General features: G+C 65.8%; 2 protein-coding genes across 2 annotated transcripts; one reads left to right on the forward strand and one right to left on the reverse strand.

Moving 5' to 3' along the window:
- Positions 1 to 2,532: 2,532 nt before the first annotated feature.
- Positions 2,533 to 10,231, forward strand: H696_01040 (hypothetical protein; the record flags this gene model as incomplete). Its single annotated transcript, XM_009494927.1, has 4 exons — positions 2,533 to 2,549; positions 2,689 to 3,532; positions 3,643 to 4,786; positions 5,074 to 10,231. Exons 2-4 carry the CDS (start codon positions 2,740 to 2,742, stop codon positions 10,229 to 10,231), a joined length of 7,095 nt encoding a protein of 2,364 aa, XP_009493202.1. The 5' UTR covers positions 2,533 to 2,549; positions 2,689 to 2,739.
- A 382-nt stretch (positions 10,232 to 10,613) lies between these two features.
- Positions 10,614 to 13,683, reverse strand: H696_01041 (hypothetical protein). Its single transcript, XM_009494928.1, has 6 exons — positions 13,297 to 13,683; positions 12,902 to 13,188; positions 12,562 to 12,753; positions 12,275 to 12,439; positions 11,899 to 12,106; positions 10,614 to 11,691 (listed from the first exon to the last, which is right to left on the reverse strand). Exons 1-6 carry the CDS (start codon positions 13,553 to 13,555, stop codon positions 10,706 to 10,708), a joined length of 2,097 nt encoding a protein of 698 aa, XP_009493203.1. The 5' UTR covers positions 13,556 to 13,683; the 3' UTR covers positions 10,614 to 10,705.
- Between the last annotated feature and the right edge of the window lie 535 nt (positions 13,684 to 14,218).

Genomic DNA, 14,218 nt, shown 5'->3' on the forward strand with positions numbered 1-14,218 from the left:
CCGGGCGTTCGAGAGCCCTTCGCTGAGGACGGGTTCTTGAGCGAGGGCACCCCTGCACGGCTGTGGACTCCCCCTCCCGGGCGATCGCGGCTGCGCACGCGGCGGCGTGTGGACCACCACTCACACTACCCAGGGGCGGCCCTCAGGGGGAGGGGAGGGCTGCGAGGAAGGCCATTGAGGCGGCCGAGACCGAGCCTGTGCAGCACCCACCACGACACGGCCCCGCGTCTGTCCCTCGGGCCAGGCCCCCCCCCCCCCCCCCCCCCCCCCCCCCCCCCCTCTCTCCCCCCCCACCCCCTGCCGACGCCAGTGCGGCGGGGGGGGGGGGGGGGGGGGGGGGGGGGGGGGGGGGGGGGGGGGGGGGAGCCTTTCGACAGCGCCGCGTGGGTGCCGGGCGGAGGAGGGGGTCAGGCTGAGGCGGTCTAGAGCCTCCCCTGGGCGATGGCTCGGCTGCTCGTCGCCAGAGTACGGGAGGGGGGAGGGAGGTAAGGGCCGGGGGCGGTATCATCCCATGAAACACCAGCCCCTCGCGGAGGACTCCAGCCCCTCCCCCCCCGGGGGGAACACGTCCGCCGGGCTTGCAGGTCCTGGAGGGGCGCGTCCTCCGGCCGATGCCGGTGGGGCGCAGTTGTCTCGAGTACCGTGAGCCTGGGCACACTCAGAGGCAGTCCCTTCAAGTGTAGGCCCGATCCCTGACTGGCAGCGGCCCCGGGGGGCCGGCAACGGGGGGGGGGGGAGTGCGACACCACCCTGTTGTGCCGAGGCAGAAAGCCGTAGCCGGTGGGGGGGGGGGGGAGGCTCTTGGGGCCGGCGAAGGGAGGAGTCGTCCTTGGCGAGGGGATCCGCGTGCGGGCCGTGGGAGGGCAGGGACGCCGAGGACCAGCTGGACCAGAACGGGGAGAATATTCGCCCCCTGGCGGGGCCCGAGTGTGCGGGTAGATTCCCATGCCGGGAAAGAAGTGTGAGATGGCTGGGCTAGAGCCCGCAGGCCGCCCTGTCCTGGAGCACCCCCCCCCCCCGCCGCCGCCGCCGCCATGGGTCCCTTCCGGCAAAGCAAGACGCCGCCTGGCGAGCACCGAAGGTCTGGACCGCCGGGCGCTCGGGAGCGCGGCCGGCGAGGGGCGAGCAGGGTCATTGGAAGCACCATAGGGTGATGGGGCCTGGGCAAACACGCGTGCGCGTGCGGACGCGGGGGCGGGAACGGGCAGGGCCACCGCAGCCCGGTAACGCGATCTTCCGACAGTCCCAGGAAGCTCCGGGGGGGGGGGGGGGGGCGGGGCCCAGCCAAGAGGGGCGAGGCCCTTTGTATTTGGGCTTTCCTCGTGAGGGGCTCTTTCCGGGCGTCGGCCAACTGCGAAGGGAGGCATTTCGCGGCAGGGGGTGGTCGAGATCAGTCCAGCCCCTCCGCGCGTGCGCCCCCCCCCCCCCCCTCCCCCGCAGCTGTTCGGCCGCGGCAGGCGGGCGGCCCCCGCCCCCCGGCGGAAGAAGGGCCGCCCAGCTCCCCCCGAGATTGCCCCCAGCCCGCCGGCGTCACGCGCGTCCTCTCGTCCCAAGGCCGGCGTGTGGCGACCAGCCGGCACGCGCCAAGGGCGCACGCGCGGTTCGCCAGGCTCTCCCGCGCGATGCATGGTGTGTTGGCCCTCTGCCCCAAGTTCCCCCCCAGGGGGCGAAACGGCGGACCGGCAGCGGGAACTGGGTGAGAGAGAAAGGACGCGCGTCGAGCGGACGTGCCCAGACTCTCCTCTCTTCAATTGGCCCTTTCCGGTGGCCAGTCCCCTCCCTGTGGGCGGGGGCGGTTAGGTGTAGCACAAGCTTCCCGGGGCCCAGCACGCCGTTTTCCCCTGTTCCCTGTGAAATGCCGGAACGAGCACGCGTCCTCCGGCCGGGGCGGGATCTGGGCCCTCCCCATTGGTGCTTACGTTCTGATTGGCTTTCGCGACACCACCCCGTCGCCGAGCCCAAGGCCCATCCCCCCCCCCCCACTGGCAGGCCGGGGGACCGGCAGCGGGAGTGGACATTCGCCTGGAGAGTGGCTCGGAGGCCAATCCGCCGTGTCTTTGCCGATCTGCGCTGGTGGATGGTTTTTGCCGGGTTATGGCTACCCCTCCCCGGTCGCCAACGTGTCGTCTATCAGGCACCAGCGGGCGGTGCCATCCGGAGCTCGTCGGACACGAAACACCGAAGCACCTCTCCCCCACTTGCGCCCTTGTGGCCACTCTCGCCCCCCCCCCCCTCCCCCCTGCTCCCTCCCCCTCCGCCCTCGCTTCTCGTCGTCGTCCTCCTCCTCCACCATTATTCCTGCCGCCTTCTTCCTCCTGCCACACCGCCCGATCCACCCCCTTCCTGGCTCCCCGAGAGAGAGAGTGAGTGAGTGTGTGTGTGTGTGTGTGTGTGTGTGTGTGAGAGAGAGAGAGAGAGACAGAGAGAGAACGTTTACCTCATCCCTGCCCCGCCCTCCTTTGACCTGAAGGCTGGGCGGCGGTCTTGGGTGTGTCTCCTCCTCCCTCCTTCTCCCCTTCCCTCCTGCCATCCCCCCTTCCCCTTTTTCGGTACGATCTGTCCTCCTCCCTTCTTGCCTTGTCCCCAGCCGGCGTCCTGCCTCCGCCTCCCCCTTCTGCTCGTCCAATCTAACCGTTGAGTGGTTGGTCCCTCTTTCCTCCCTCCCTCCTCGACCGTTTGGCCCGGCAGCTTGTTGCCTTTCGCCGTCGTCCCTTGTCGATTGCCATCGCCAGCCGCTCCATGTCCACAGCACGGCCAGCAGGCATCCCGGCTCCTACATCGGAGCCCGTGGCCTCCGCGTCGGGGCAGCTCCCGCCCGCCGAGCAGGCTGCTGGCGATGAACACCTGCCCATCTTCGATGGGCGACCCATTCGCCCGATCCCTCTGGTCACATTCACCAGTCCAGCCACCGGCCAAGAGACGACCCTCCTCCGGGGCATCCCGGCCGATGGGGGAGCCATCCAAACTGTGGTCAGCCCCGGCCGGCATGCCCGCTACATCATGGAAAGCCCGGCTCAGATACAGCGCGCCCAATTTGGCCTCGAGGCGCGAGTGGCCCTTGCTACGACCGCCATGACTTCCGCCATCCCCGATGCCGAGCAGTCCGCCTTTGGACCACGGCGGTCGTCACCTCCCAACACCCTGGAGGACCTCCATCCGATCGCTGTGGCCCGGTCTTTTGACACATACAGCTCCCCGCCGACGGTCTTTCTCAACCCCGATCGTGGGCGTGACCGGCAACGCGCGCCGTCCCTCGACAGTGCTCCCCCCTCGGCCGTGCTGTCCCCCCCGCCTTCCGGGTCTTCCGGGTCTTCCGGGTCTTCCGGTTCGTCTGGCTCGGACGTGGGAGTCGACTCCGAGTCTGAAGCCTTCTCTGTATCATCGACCTCGTCAGCTCCCAATACCTCGGCTGATAGCCAGGCCATTGAGCAGGCAATCAGCTCGGCCATGCAGCTGCCACCCTTCATCTCGCCGGTCATCATGTTCCCCATTCCGGCCCTGATGCAGCCGCCAAAGCCCGTCCCCGCGCCAGGTGCATATACATCTCCCCCTCTTTCCTCCCTCTCTTCCCTCTCTTCCCTCTCTTCCCTCTCTTCCATTTCTCACAAACGGCCACGCCCACACACCTACTCGCTTCCCTAGATCTGGCGCCCACGCCAGCCCACCCGCCGGCCATGATATCGGCTCCCCTTTCTGCTGGGCGTACCAACAATCTCCCTCCACGTAGGCCCTCCTATCAATTGGACTCCTGCAAGGCCTGCTACTGCCATATGTGCACCTGCAGCTGCCATCCCTCGGAGCACCAGCATCGGGCGGTGTCCGATGCTTTTGATGCCTTCCCTCGCCGGCCGCCTCCCTCGCCGGCCGCTCCCTGCTCTGTGGACCCTCCAGAAATCCCACCCTCTTCGACCAATCCCCATGGCAATGACAACGATCAGGATGCCGACAAGGACAGCCTCGTGGCTTCCCTGCGTGCTCATATCAAGGACCTAGAGGCCCGGCTGAAGCGGTCCGAGACCCAGCGGTTCTGGTTTCGCGAGGCCCTGGATCGCCTGCCGCTCGGAGTGCACATCATGCAGCGTCCCGACCCGGAGGACCGCTATGGCTGGGAGCTGGTGTACGCCAATCGCCAGGCTCGAGCCTTCAATGGCCTGGAGGAGTCCAGCTACGCCGACTATCGGCTGGCCGATGTGCATGGTGTTGCCGGGCTGGAGCCTTTCCTCAGCCTCTTCGAAAGGACCATCGCCACTCGGGCGCCGGTGCGCTTCAGTGATGCCTTCATCGAGAGCCGCGGCACCGAGGGTCGCTTTTATGCGGTCGATGTGACGGCTTTCGATGAGTGCACGCTCTTTTCGGTGCTTTCGGCCGAAAGCGAGCTGCACTTCCGCCGGACGGACTTCGAAAAGCGCATTGATCATGCCGAGCAGGTCCGCGCGCGTTTTCTTTCCCTCCTGAGCCACGAGCTCCGGACGCCTCTCAATGCCCTGCGCGGGGTATTGGACATCCTTCTGGATTCGATCCAGCGGCAGGGAGTGGCCGGGTCGGCCCCACTGCCATCATCCCTCCCCGACCGTGGCAGTATGTTTTCCTCCTCTTGCGAATGGTCCTCCTCCGATGAGCGTGAGCCCCCGGCGGCCTCCTCCCTCTCTTCCTTCTCGCCTGCCTCGTCGTCGGGCAGCGATTCGGGCTCCGGCGTCGGCCATCTGGTTCGCAGCGGCTTCCAACGCCCGCCGCCGCTCGTCCATGGTCCGGCTTCTTCGCACCCGGCCCCGGGCCCACTCTCGCAGTATGTTCCTTCTTTCTCTCCCCTCCCTCCCCCCCTCTCTCTCTGCCTCTCCTTCCCGTTAAAGCACACACTCCCTGGGCCCCTTTCCGTGTGTGACATACTCACATGTACTTGGCAACCAACTCCCCTCTCACTCCCGCTCTCCCACTCCCACTCCCGCTCTCCCACTCCCGCTCTCCCACTCCCGCTCTCCCACTCCCGCTCTCCCACTCCCGCTCTCCCACTCCCGCTCTCCCACTCCCGCTCTCCCACTCCCTCGCTCCCCCGACACCGGACCATCTTTCCAGATCCAAGATCCGTTCGTACCTGGAGATGTGTCGCGAGAGTTGCCACAAGCTGTCAACCAGTTTTTCGCAGCTTCTGTCCCTGGCGGAGATTGAGTCTGGCGAGGGGGGCGAGACGCCTACCCTCCGCCCGGTGGCCATTCTCCAGCTGGCACACAATGCCCTCAGTGACGCCATGCACTCCGAGCGCGAGCGTCTTTCGCACTTGCTCCTTTCGCCGAATGACAGTCCCCTCGGGCTTTCCATCCTACCCTTCCTGCACCCGGAGACGCTGGCTCTCTCAGTGGCCGGGCGCCGGTCGGCCGAGGCCTGGCTTGCGCGTCTTGCCTCTCCCGAGGCTACGATGACCAACGGGCAAGACACGGCCACCCAGCGGCGCCAAATCACGAAGGCCATCCTGCTCAGGCGTCTGCTTGAATATCTGTCCAGTCCGGCCCCCGGGACCGGGCTGCCTCTGCCTGGCCCGGCCCCAGTGTCGGTCTCGGTGGCAGCCTCGGCCGACTTTGCCTGCAGTGAGAGCCTGCCCGAGTCGGCCCTGCTGGCGTGCTTCGAGCCCTCGGCCGGCTCTGGGGCCACTCCCGGCCAGGCGTCCAGCGGTGATGGGCAGTCCACACTGCCCGGTGGCGATTCCACGGTCCCCTGTTTCGTTGTCGGTGGTCTGGTGTCCAAGCCGGTGTCCTTCGATCCGACAACGCACTCGGACCCGAATGTCACCACGTTAGATGGGCCGCTGGCTGGCACCGCCGGTCACGGGGCCGAAAACACCGAACGCCTGCTTTCGGCCCTGGTGGCTCTGTCAGGCATGGCCGTCGATGTTGACCTCTCCCTGGCCGCTTCTGCCCGGGCCATGGCGTCGGATGTGGTTCTCGGATCGCCTGGGCGTCTGTCACGGGCCCTTACCAACTTGGTGACCAATTCCCTGCACTACACCCGGTCCGGGACCATCTTGGTTCATGTGGACATCGAGCCGAATCTCTCCGCCGGCTGTGTGGCACCTCCCTCCCTGGCTGGAGCCCCGCCGGGGGATCTTTGCACCTTGAGCATCAAGGTCATGGATCGCGGCCGTGGTATCGCTGTCGGGGACATGTCCTCCATCCTTGTGCCCTTCTTCCGGGGCACCAATGCCCACTGTGCCAATGCCCACTTTGCTCCCTCCTCGGGGCCTGGGGAATTCGACGCAGCCACTTCCTCGGCCAGCCCCACGAGCGGGGCCAATTCCGCGCCGGCCGTCGACTCGTCGCGCTTCGGCGATCCGGCCTACATCGCCACCCTACCGGCACTTATGCAGCATCGCATCGCTACTCTGTCTCATACTACTGGGGCTGTTCTAGCCACCGCCGCTGAGGCCGTCCCCAAAGAGGAGATGGGCACGGTCTGCAGCAGCCCCACGAACGACTGTCCGGAGTCCGTGGCCGCTGGCCCGGCCGATGGACAGATCGACGAGCCAGAGCCTCTCTTCCTTGGTGCCCCGCTGGCCGGGGATTTGCCGCTGGAGGAAACCTCCACCTCGGCGTCTCTCGTCAACTTGACCACCGGCCGGGTCCCGATCACGGGTGTCAACCCCCTCCGTCGGGGCGAGGTGCCCCCCTCGACCCCGGCCCCCGCCGGGACCGTGTCACCTTCGCCATCAAGCACGTCGGTTGCCTCTTCGATGTCCTCGACTTCCCGTCCTCCGGTGCTTCCCACTTGTGCCCCGGATTGCGAGGAGGCCGTGCCCCCGGAGGGCCCTCCGGTTATGCCGGCCTCCAGCCAGCCAAGTCCAACCTCCTCGTCGGTCCCGACCGGGCCTTCTCCCCTGCTGGCATCACTGGTTGGGGATTTCCCCTGTGTCCCTTCTTCCCGCGCCTCGACCCTCTGGCCGCGGGCACAGCAATTTGATCCCCAGGGCCAGCCTCTGCCAACGGCCTTCTCCCCGGCCGAGGACTTCACATCCAGCGATCTGGTCAAGCGGGCCCTCCTGCACTTGGATTACTACCGGTCGGCAGTCACCGCCCTGGAGGGGACCTATCCTCCGGTGGATGGGCCTGGCCTGGGGCTAATCATTACCCGGGATCTATGCCACATGGCTGGCGGCTTGTTGGAGGTCCGCGCGGCCGAGGACTTTGGGGCCATTTTCCACTTGAAATGGCCCGTTGTCCGGACATCGGCGTCTGTTGGTGCTGTTGGTGCTGGTGCTGGTGCTGGTGCCGCTTCCTCGACCGCCTCTCCGGCCAACACGCCCACCATCCCGAAGATGGCCTCTGCCGCTTTGGGGGTCCCCATTGAGGCGATGAAGGGCCCGATGGATTCCGGGCCTCCCACCGGGGCCAAGCCTCCTGTCGACATCACGATCCCCCCTGGTCCGGGTGTCGCTCCGAGCCAGGCTCCCAGCAGCGGCCTCCATCCCGGGCCCATGGGCCCGGTCCTTGCCACCACTCCTCTCGTGGACTCGGCCGACTCGTACTTCCTGTCGCCCCATGCGGCGCGGACGCTGCGCTCGGCCTTCTTACACCTGGTGGACCGGCCATACTCCCGGCACAAGGCCGTCATCCGCATGTGGCTGGACCAAATGGCTGGCGGCGATGGCCATGTCACCGGGTCATACTATGACCGGGCTGTCCCCATCAGCGTGCCGAACTTCTCCCGTTCCAAGCTGGGATTCCTGCAGGGGGCCCCGCCGATGGACATGTCTGCCCCCTTGAGTCGCGGTCCGGAGGTCCAATGTGCGCTGTCCCTCGCCGAGCTCCCCGAGCCGGGGCACATCTCGCCAACCGGCCGGCCGGAGCTGCTCTTGGTCAATGAGGCGGTGCTCTTTTCGCGACTCATGCCGCTGATCGATCCGCAGGCTCTTGCTTTGTTGGATTTGTCACCTGGCAGCGCGGCGGCTGACCGTGGAGATCGGGTGACCGTCGCCGCGGCCGCGGCCATTTCCCGCCAGCCCGAGACCGAAGCCCGGGCTGGGGAGGTGAGTGGCCGGTTCTCGGTGTCCGGCATTCGTCTTGTCGATGCCCCTATCCTGTCGGAGATGTTCCCCATTTCCGAGGAGCTTCTCCGGCGCCAGGGAGCCGAGTGCATGGGAGAAAGCCATGGCGACTGCCGTGGCACACCGGCCCCCGGGGCCGATGGGAGTGGCGAAAGCTCGCTTCCCGGCTGTTCGTGTGCTCATTGCCCGGTTTCGGCTCGCGTTCTCCGGCACAGCTGGAAGCATGGCCATTGCCCTGTGGAGCCGCTTTCGCCGACGGATGTGTTGCTGGGACTGCTGCGTGTCGATCGGCCGTCTGTCCTGCTGATTGACACTCACCGGGTGCCCTTCTGGCGACGTCTGTCTTCTTGGATTGAGGACCTTTCGCTGGGGGATTCCCCCCCCTCGGAGTCGCCCTTCCGACGGATTGCCGTCATTTGCAAGCCCATCTCCCCGGTGAACTTGGTGCCGGCCATGGAATTCATCCTTGGCGATCCGATGTTTGAACAGCATCCGACCAGCGCATCGGCCCTTGCTGCTGACACCACTCCGGCCATCCCCCTGAAGCTCTTCCTCCAGGAGAATCTCCCGGCCATCGGGGCGTCTCCCGGCGGTGGGAGCCCGTCCGGGGGGTTGGCCATCGCCGCGCACCATCCCGCACAAACTCTCCCCCTGTCGCCGGTCGGTGTTGGCGTACTCCGTATGGCTTCCTCCTTCTCGTCTTCCTTCGAGTCTGCATCCAGTGGAGCCGAGCTCGAGGCCGATCTCGACCCGTCGATTTCCATGGTCCCGGGAATGCCGGCCCCGGGGTTGTGCCTGTTGGATGAGCTCGTCGTGCCAGCTCCCACTCCTTGTCCCCTGGCGCTTGCTCGCCCGCCGCCCGTGCTTCCTCCTCCCCTCCTGACGGGGCCCATTCCTCCGCATGACGACTCCAATTGCCGGCACTGTGCCGGCCTCGGCGAGGGGGTCACCTCGCGACCGTGTCCCCATTCTTCGCTGCCGGTTGCCGGCGCCTCGGCATTGGTGGCGGATGGGTCTACATCGCCCACATCGCCGCGAGGGTGTGTTGCCGGCGCCCCGATCGTGCCGGCGACCACGAGCACCACCGCTCTCGCTGTGGTTGCCCCACCCCCGAGGCCGACGATCATGTTCAGCCCGCCGCCAGTGCGCCTGGCAGACCGGCCCCCTCCGCGAGATGACGGGCCACTGGTTCTCTGTGTCGATGACAACAATCTCAACATGCTGGTCCTCCAGCGACTGGTCCAATCGGCTGGCTGCCGGACCGTCTCGGCGCGCAGTGGATTTGATGCCATTCGTGCGTGCCTGCAGCATTCCTTCGCCATTATCCTCATGGACTTGGCCATGCCGGAGATCGATGGCTACGACACGTCGCTGCTGATCCGCGACTTGCATGGGCGCCTTCGCCCGGGTCCGGTTTCAGCCATCGGTCCAGATCCGGGACCTGGGGCCGGTGGCGCTGGGGCTGGGGCTGGTGCTTCCGGCACGTCGTCTCTGTCATCCAGCTGCAGCTCGGACATCGGGTCCTCGCTTGAGGATGAATGTAGCGATGAGGGCGAATGGTTTTCCACCATGCCGACTGGCATCATGGAGAAGGGCGCACTTCGCCGGTCGTCCGGCATTTTGGCTTCCCTCCAGCAGTCCGGGCGACCGGTCTCGACGGAGGCCGAAGCTGCTGGCTTCGGGCCGCAAATTCCCCTTCCCCTGGCCCCGGAGGCCGGTCCCGCTAGCAGTGCCCTGCCAGGTGCCCTGACGTCAGTGGGCATGTCTTCCGGCTCGCCGACTCCGACCACGGCCGCCATCAACCACCCCGGCCCCGAGGCTCACACCTCCCCGACGGGAATGAGTAGCACGAGCAGCGGCCTGGCCCTGCTGCCCGCTTCTCCATCCCGCCTGGCTGCCTTCGATCAGCGTGTCTGGGCCATCATCCAACGAGAGCGCGCCGAGGCCGGGCTTCGGTCCTCTCCCCTCCAGGTGGCGGCATTTGAGCCGGTCACCCAGCCACCCTGCCCCGATCAGCAGCTGCTGGCACATTTGCGCCACAATTCCACCACACCCATTATCGCTGTCTCAGCCAACACCACGACCGCCGACCGGCGGCGGGCCTTTGAGTCAGGCATGAAGTCCTTCATCGGAAAGCCCATTGCTCGGGCGTGTTTGCTCGATATCCTCCAGAAGTACGCCGGCTGGCCCGGCCAGTGAGGCACGAGTGTGGACCCGAGCCTGTGTGCAGTCCACCCCCTCTCCTTCTCTCTCCTCCCTTGTATTTGTCACTTTCGCGCCTTGTGTGCTCCCCTCTTCGACTCCCCTGCCCCCCTCCCCTGTCCTTGTTCCTTGTATACTTTTATCCCCCCCCCCCCCCCCCCCCCCCATCCCCGACTATACTCTCAATGATCCTTGCATTTCACCTCCCCTTGTGGCCTTGCTTTGAGCCCTATCCCCCGTGCGCCGGGCTGTGGCTTGGCCCGAAAGTGTATGGCTGTTTCCTTTTCCCGGCCCTGTGCCTATCGCGCCCCCTCCATCGCTCCCCGCCCCCCCCCCTCCCCTTTCTCGGGCTGAAGCCATCATTCATTTCACACCAAGGCCCGAAGAAAGACCGTGTATTTTTGACGGCTGGGCCCAAACAAGAGCAGAGACCCAGGCACATCGATGGGGATGGCCGCCAAGCGCCACCACTCACACGGCGGCACAGGTCTCCGTGGTGACACTGTAACGCAGGCGACATGTGAGGCTGTTGCGGCAGCTGTCATTGCACACGCTGCCAAGGGCATTCTGCCGGCGGTACTGGTGGTAGAATCGCTCGAAGAGATCATCACCCTCGGGGTCGCCAATCCGAGCCATGCGCCGTGCCAGGGCATCCAACTGGACGGCTGACACATCACGCAGGCCATAGTGAGCCCGAGCATCGGGCCCGGCGATCCAGTGAAGATCCCCAGGGAAGACAGGGGTCTGATCCAGGGGCAAATTCAGGGCCTCAGCCCGAGCAGCCACCACGGCATTGCCCTGGGCAATGTCAGCATAGTGCACCTGGAAGTTGACCACCTTCCGGGTGTCCCAGTCCACATCGTATACCCGGAAGGAGGGCATGCCATCGAGCGGGGCACCGGAAGGGGCGATGAACCCGACGACGGCCGGCTCGCGCGGCAGGTGGCTGTCATCCCAAGGACGAGAGGGATCCACCCCGCTCGGGGGGTTGCTGCCTTCGGCCGTGCCACCCCGGTAATACACCTCAAAGAAGTCATGATGCGTGTGCCCCGAGAAGACACCGGCCACCACACCCTCAAAGCGAATGAGAATGTCACGGAATGCCTGAGACCAATTGGGATGGCAGCCCGAGCCGTTGGGGATATGGCGGAGGATGAAAACACGCTGCCCGCGGCGCTCGGCGGCCCCAAGCTCGCGAGCCAGCCACCCGAGCATCTCGTCGGGATCCGGGAACTCCTCGCGGCAGCACTCCGCTCCGGGGGTGTCATCCTTCATGCGCAGCCAGAGGTTGTGCGTGGCGCACACCTCATCATTCAGGGACAGCACCAGGGTCTTGGAGTCGAGCTCATGCAGGAAGGAGCCCCCATGGCGGAGCTGCTCCTGGGCCCGGGGACCGAGCCACCGACTCCACTGCTGTGCCAGCTCCTGATACAGCCAGCTGATGCTGAACTCCGACTCTGTTCCCGGTTGAAGCCGCGGGAGAGGGGAAAGGCCGAAAGGGGGAAGAGCAACAGGATATCAGCATGGGGCGGTGGGGTGATTGTGGCGAGAAGCCCTGGAGATGATGTGACAGAAGCGACAGAAGCGACAGAAGCGACAGAAGCGACGGAAGCGACAGAAGCGCTGTGTGTGCGTGTGTGTGTGTGTGTATGTGGCAAACGCACTCTGGTACGACACCGGGGGGAAAAGATCGGCCGGGACACTCTCATGGTTGCCGATGGCGCCGAGAACCGTGACATTCGGGAGGATGGTGTGGAACAGCTCGGCCATGTTGTCCATGAGGGTCAGGTAGGCCTGTTTCTCACTTGCCCAGACATCATGCGGTGGGATGTCACCGGTCCAGAAGATGGTGTCCACATCGGAGAACTCATCCTACGCGTGTCCGCGTATACACATATATATATATATATATATATATGTGTGTGTGTGTGTGTTTGTTTCAAGGTAGACGTTGTATGGTGAGTATGGCAAAGGATGTCGACGAAGGGCAAGGGAAATGGGCGAGAGGAAGGCACATGGCCCGGGCAGGGTCACACGCACACGAATGTACTCCAGCATGCTCTCCATCAGGAGCATTGGCGCGTCACAGTTGTAGTCGCCAAAAGGCCCAGCCGGGCGAGACAGAGGGGTGCCATCATCCGGGCGGGGCCGACAGCAAATGGGGTCCGGGCAATCGGCCTCCAGACCGGTGGCATACAAGTGATCCTGTGGCCCGATGGATTAAAGGATGGGCGGCGATGGATGATCGGCATTAGCGCTGCGAGTTGACAAAAGACCGGAGCACGGAGAACCCGACCCCAGCGACCGCGCCATCGGGGAATACGTACAATATGCAGGTCGGTCAGGTGGAGAATGCGCTTGATATTCCCCCGAGGATTGGGCGGGGTGTAGTCCACCGGCGGCTTGTCCATCGGCAGGGTAATGTTCAAGCTGGGACTCATGACCGGCTCGCACAGGGCAAGGCGAGCGCAGCGCTCGGCCGGCTCGAAGACGGTGTGGCCGATGATTTCAATGGCGGCCTACACACGGGCAAGCGTGCCGAAGAGCAGGTGAGTGGGCAGGCTTCGTTCGAGCCGCAAGGCGATGGCCCAAATGCACCGGAGGGAGAGGGGGAACACAAAGAAGGGCGACTGGCAGGGGGGGGGGGGGGGGGGGGGGCAAACACACCGGTGAGAAGAGCTCCACCGCGCCAGCACACACATGCGGCGGGTAGATCTTCAGCTTGAGGCACACCTCATACGCCATCTCGCGCATGAAGTCTCCCACCTCCGGGGTGAAGTAGGCCTCCTGCAGGGCGCGGGATTTGGCCTGGCATTGGAGACAGGTCTCACCACCCCGGCCCGGGGCCCGGACGGCCAGAGGCGCCGGGTTGGCCAAGGGGGCCGCCTCGAAGAGCTCGTGCATCACAAACTCCGGCAGGTAATTAGCGTGGCGATGGAAGCGGCGGATATCAACTGCGAGGGCGCGTCCCGGAGGGGATGGATTAGAAACAACCTCTCCAACGAGGCATGCATGGATGTTTGTGTGTTGATATGCCGGGAGAGGCGCAGGACCCCACGCACTGTCGGGAGTGTGGCTGCCAGGAAGATCGAGCGTCTCTCCGGCACTGCGAGAGGCCATCCAGCGCTCGGCAATGTCGGTGAGCCAGTGCTGAATTTCCGAGCGCGAGAAGGTCCCCTGAATGAGGTCATCCTCAGGGATGATGGGAGTCGAAGCACTGCGCGCGAGAGGGACAGCAGCCGAGGCACTGGCCACCGTGAGGACGGCAAACAGTGCCGCGGCCACAAGGGCCAGGCACGTCCTCAGTCGGATGAGGCCCATGTGCTGCTGTTGGCAAGGAGGGAGGGGTTCCAGGGAAGAGAGGGGGAAGGGAAGGAAAGGGGGGCGGAGGGGGGAAGGTCGATGGTGGTGAGGGTCCAGCGTCAGGGGTCCGGATGCGGGGGCATGGGTGGCCGTGATATCCACGCTGAGGTCCTTGCCCTGGGGGCTTTTCAGCCTGTGCCCGTGTCTCCGGGTCTCTCTGGCGGAGGGCCTTGCGGAGGGGGCGTGGGGGGGGGCCTGGTTCCGCTCCGAAGTACCGCTGAAAGTTGCCTTGAGTGGTTCATCAGCGGGGAACCAGGCCCTCGGTCTCCTCGACCGCCCCGTCGCCCCGTAGGGACGGTCTTGTTCGTACCGCCGGCCCTGGCGTCCTTGCTGTAAACATGCCGGCACGCGGCGGCACTCCACGGCTAGTGTGTCTCCTCCCCTGCCCGACTGCTCCCACACCGACCCGCATGCGGCCAGGGGATCTCGCCTCGTGCGTGCGTGTGTGTGTGTGTGTGTTTGAGCCGCCTGCCAATGCGCCTTGACCTTCTTCCCACTGGCCGACATACACCCACCTGACCGCCGTTCCTGCTTGAGGTCGGGCTCCGGAAGCGCATCCCGTACCACTTCCCAGCTCCCCGCCCCCCGGTCACACGCACACGAATGTACTCCAGCATGCTC

Source organism: Fonticula alba (assembly GCF_000388065.1).
Source record: "Fonticula alba strain ATCC 38817 unplaced genomic scaffold supercont2.2, whole genome shotgun sequence".
Taxonomy (NCBI): Eukaryota; order Rotosphaerida; family Fonticulaceae; genus Fonticula; species Fonticula alba.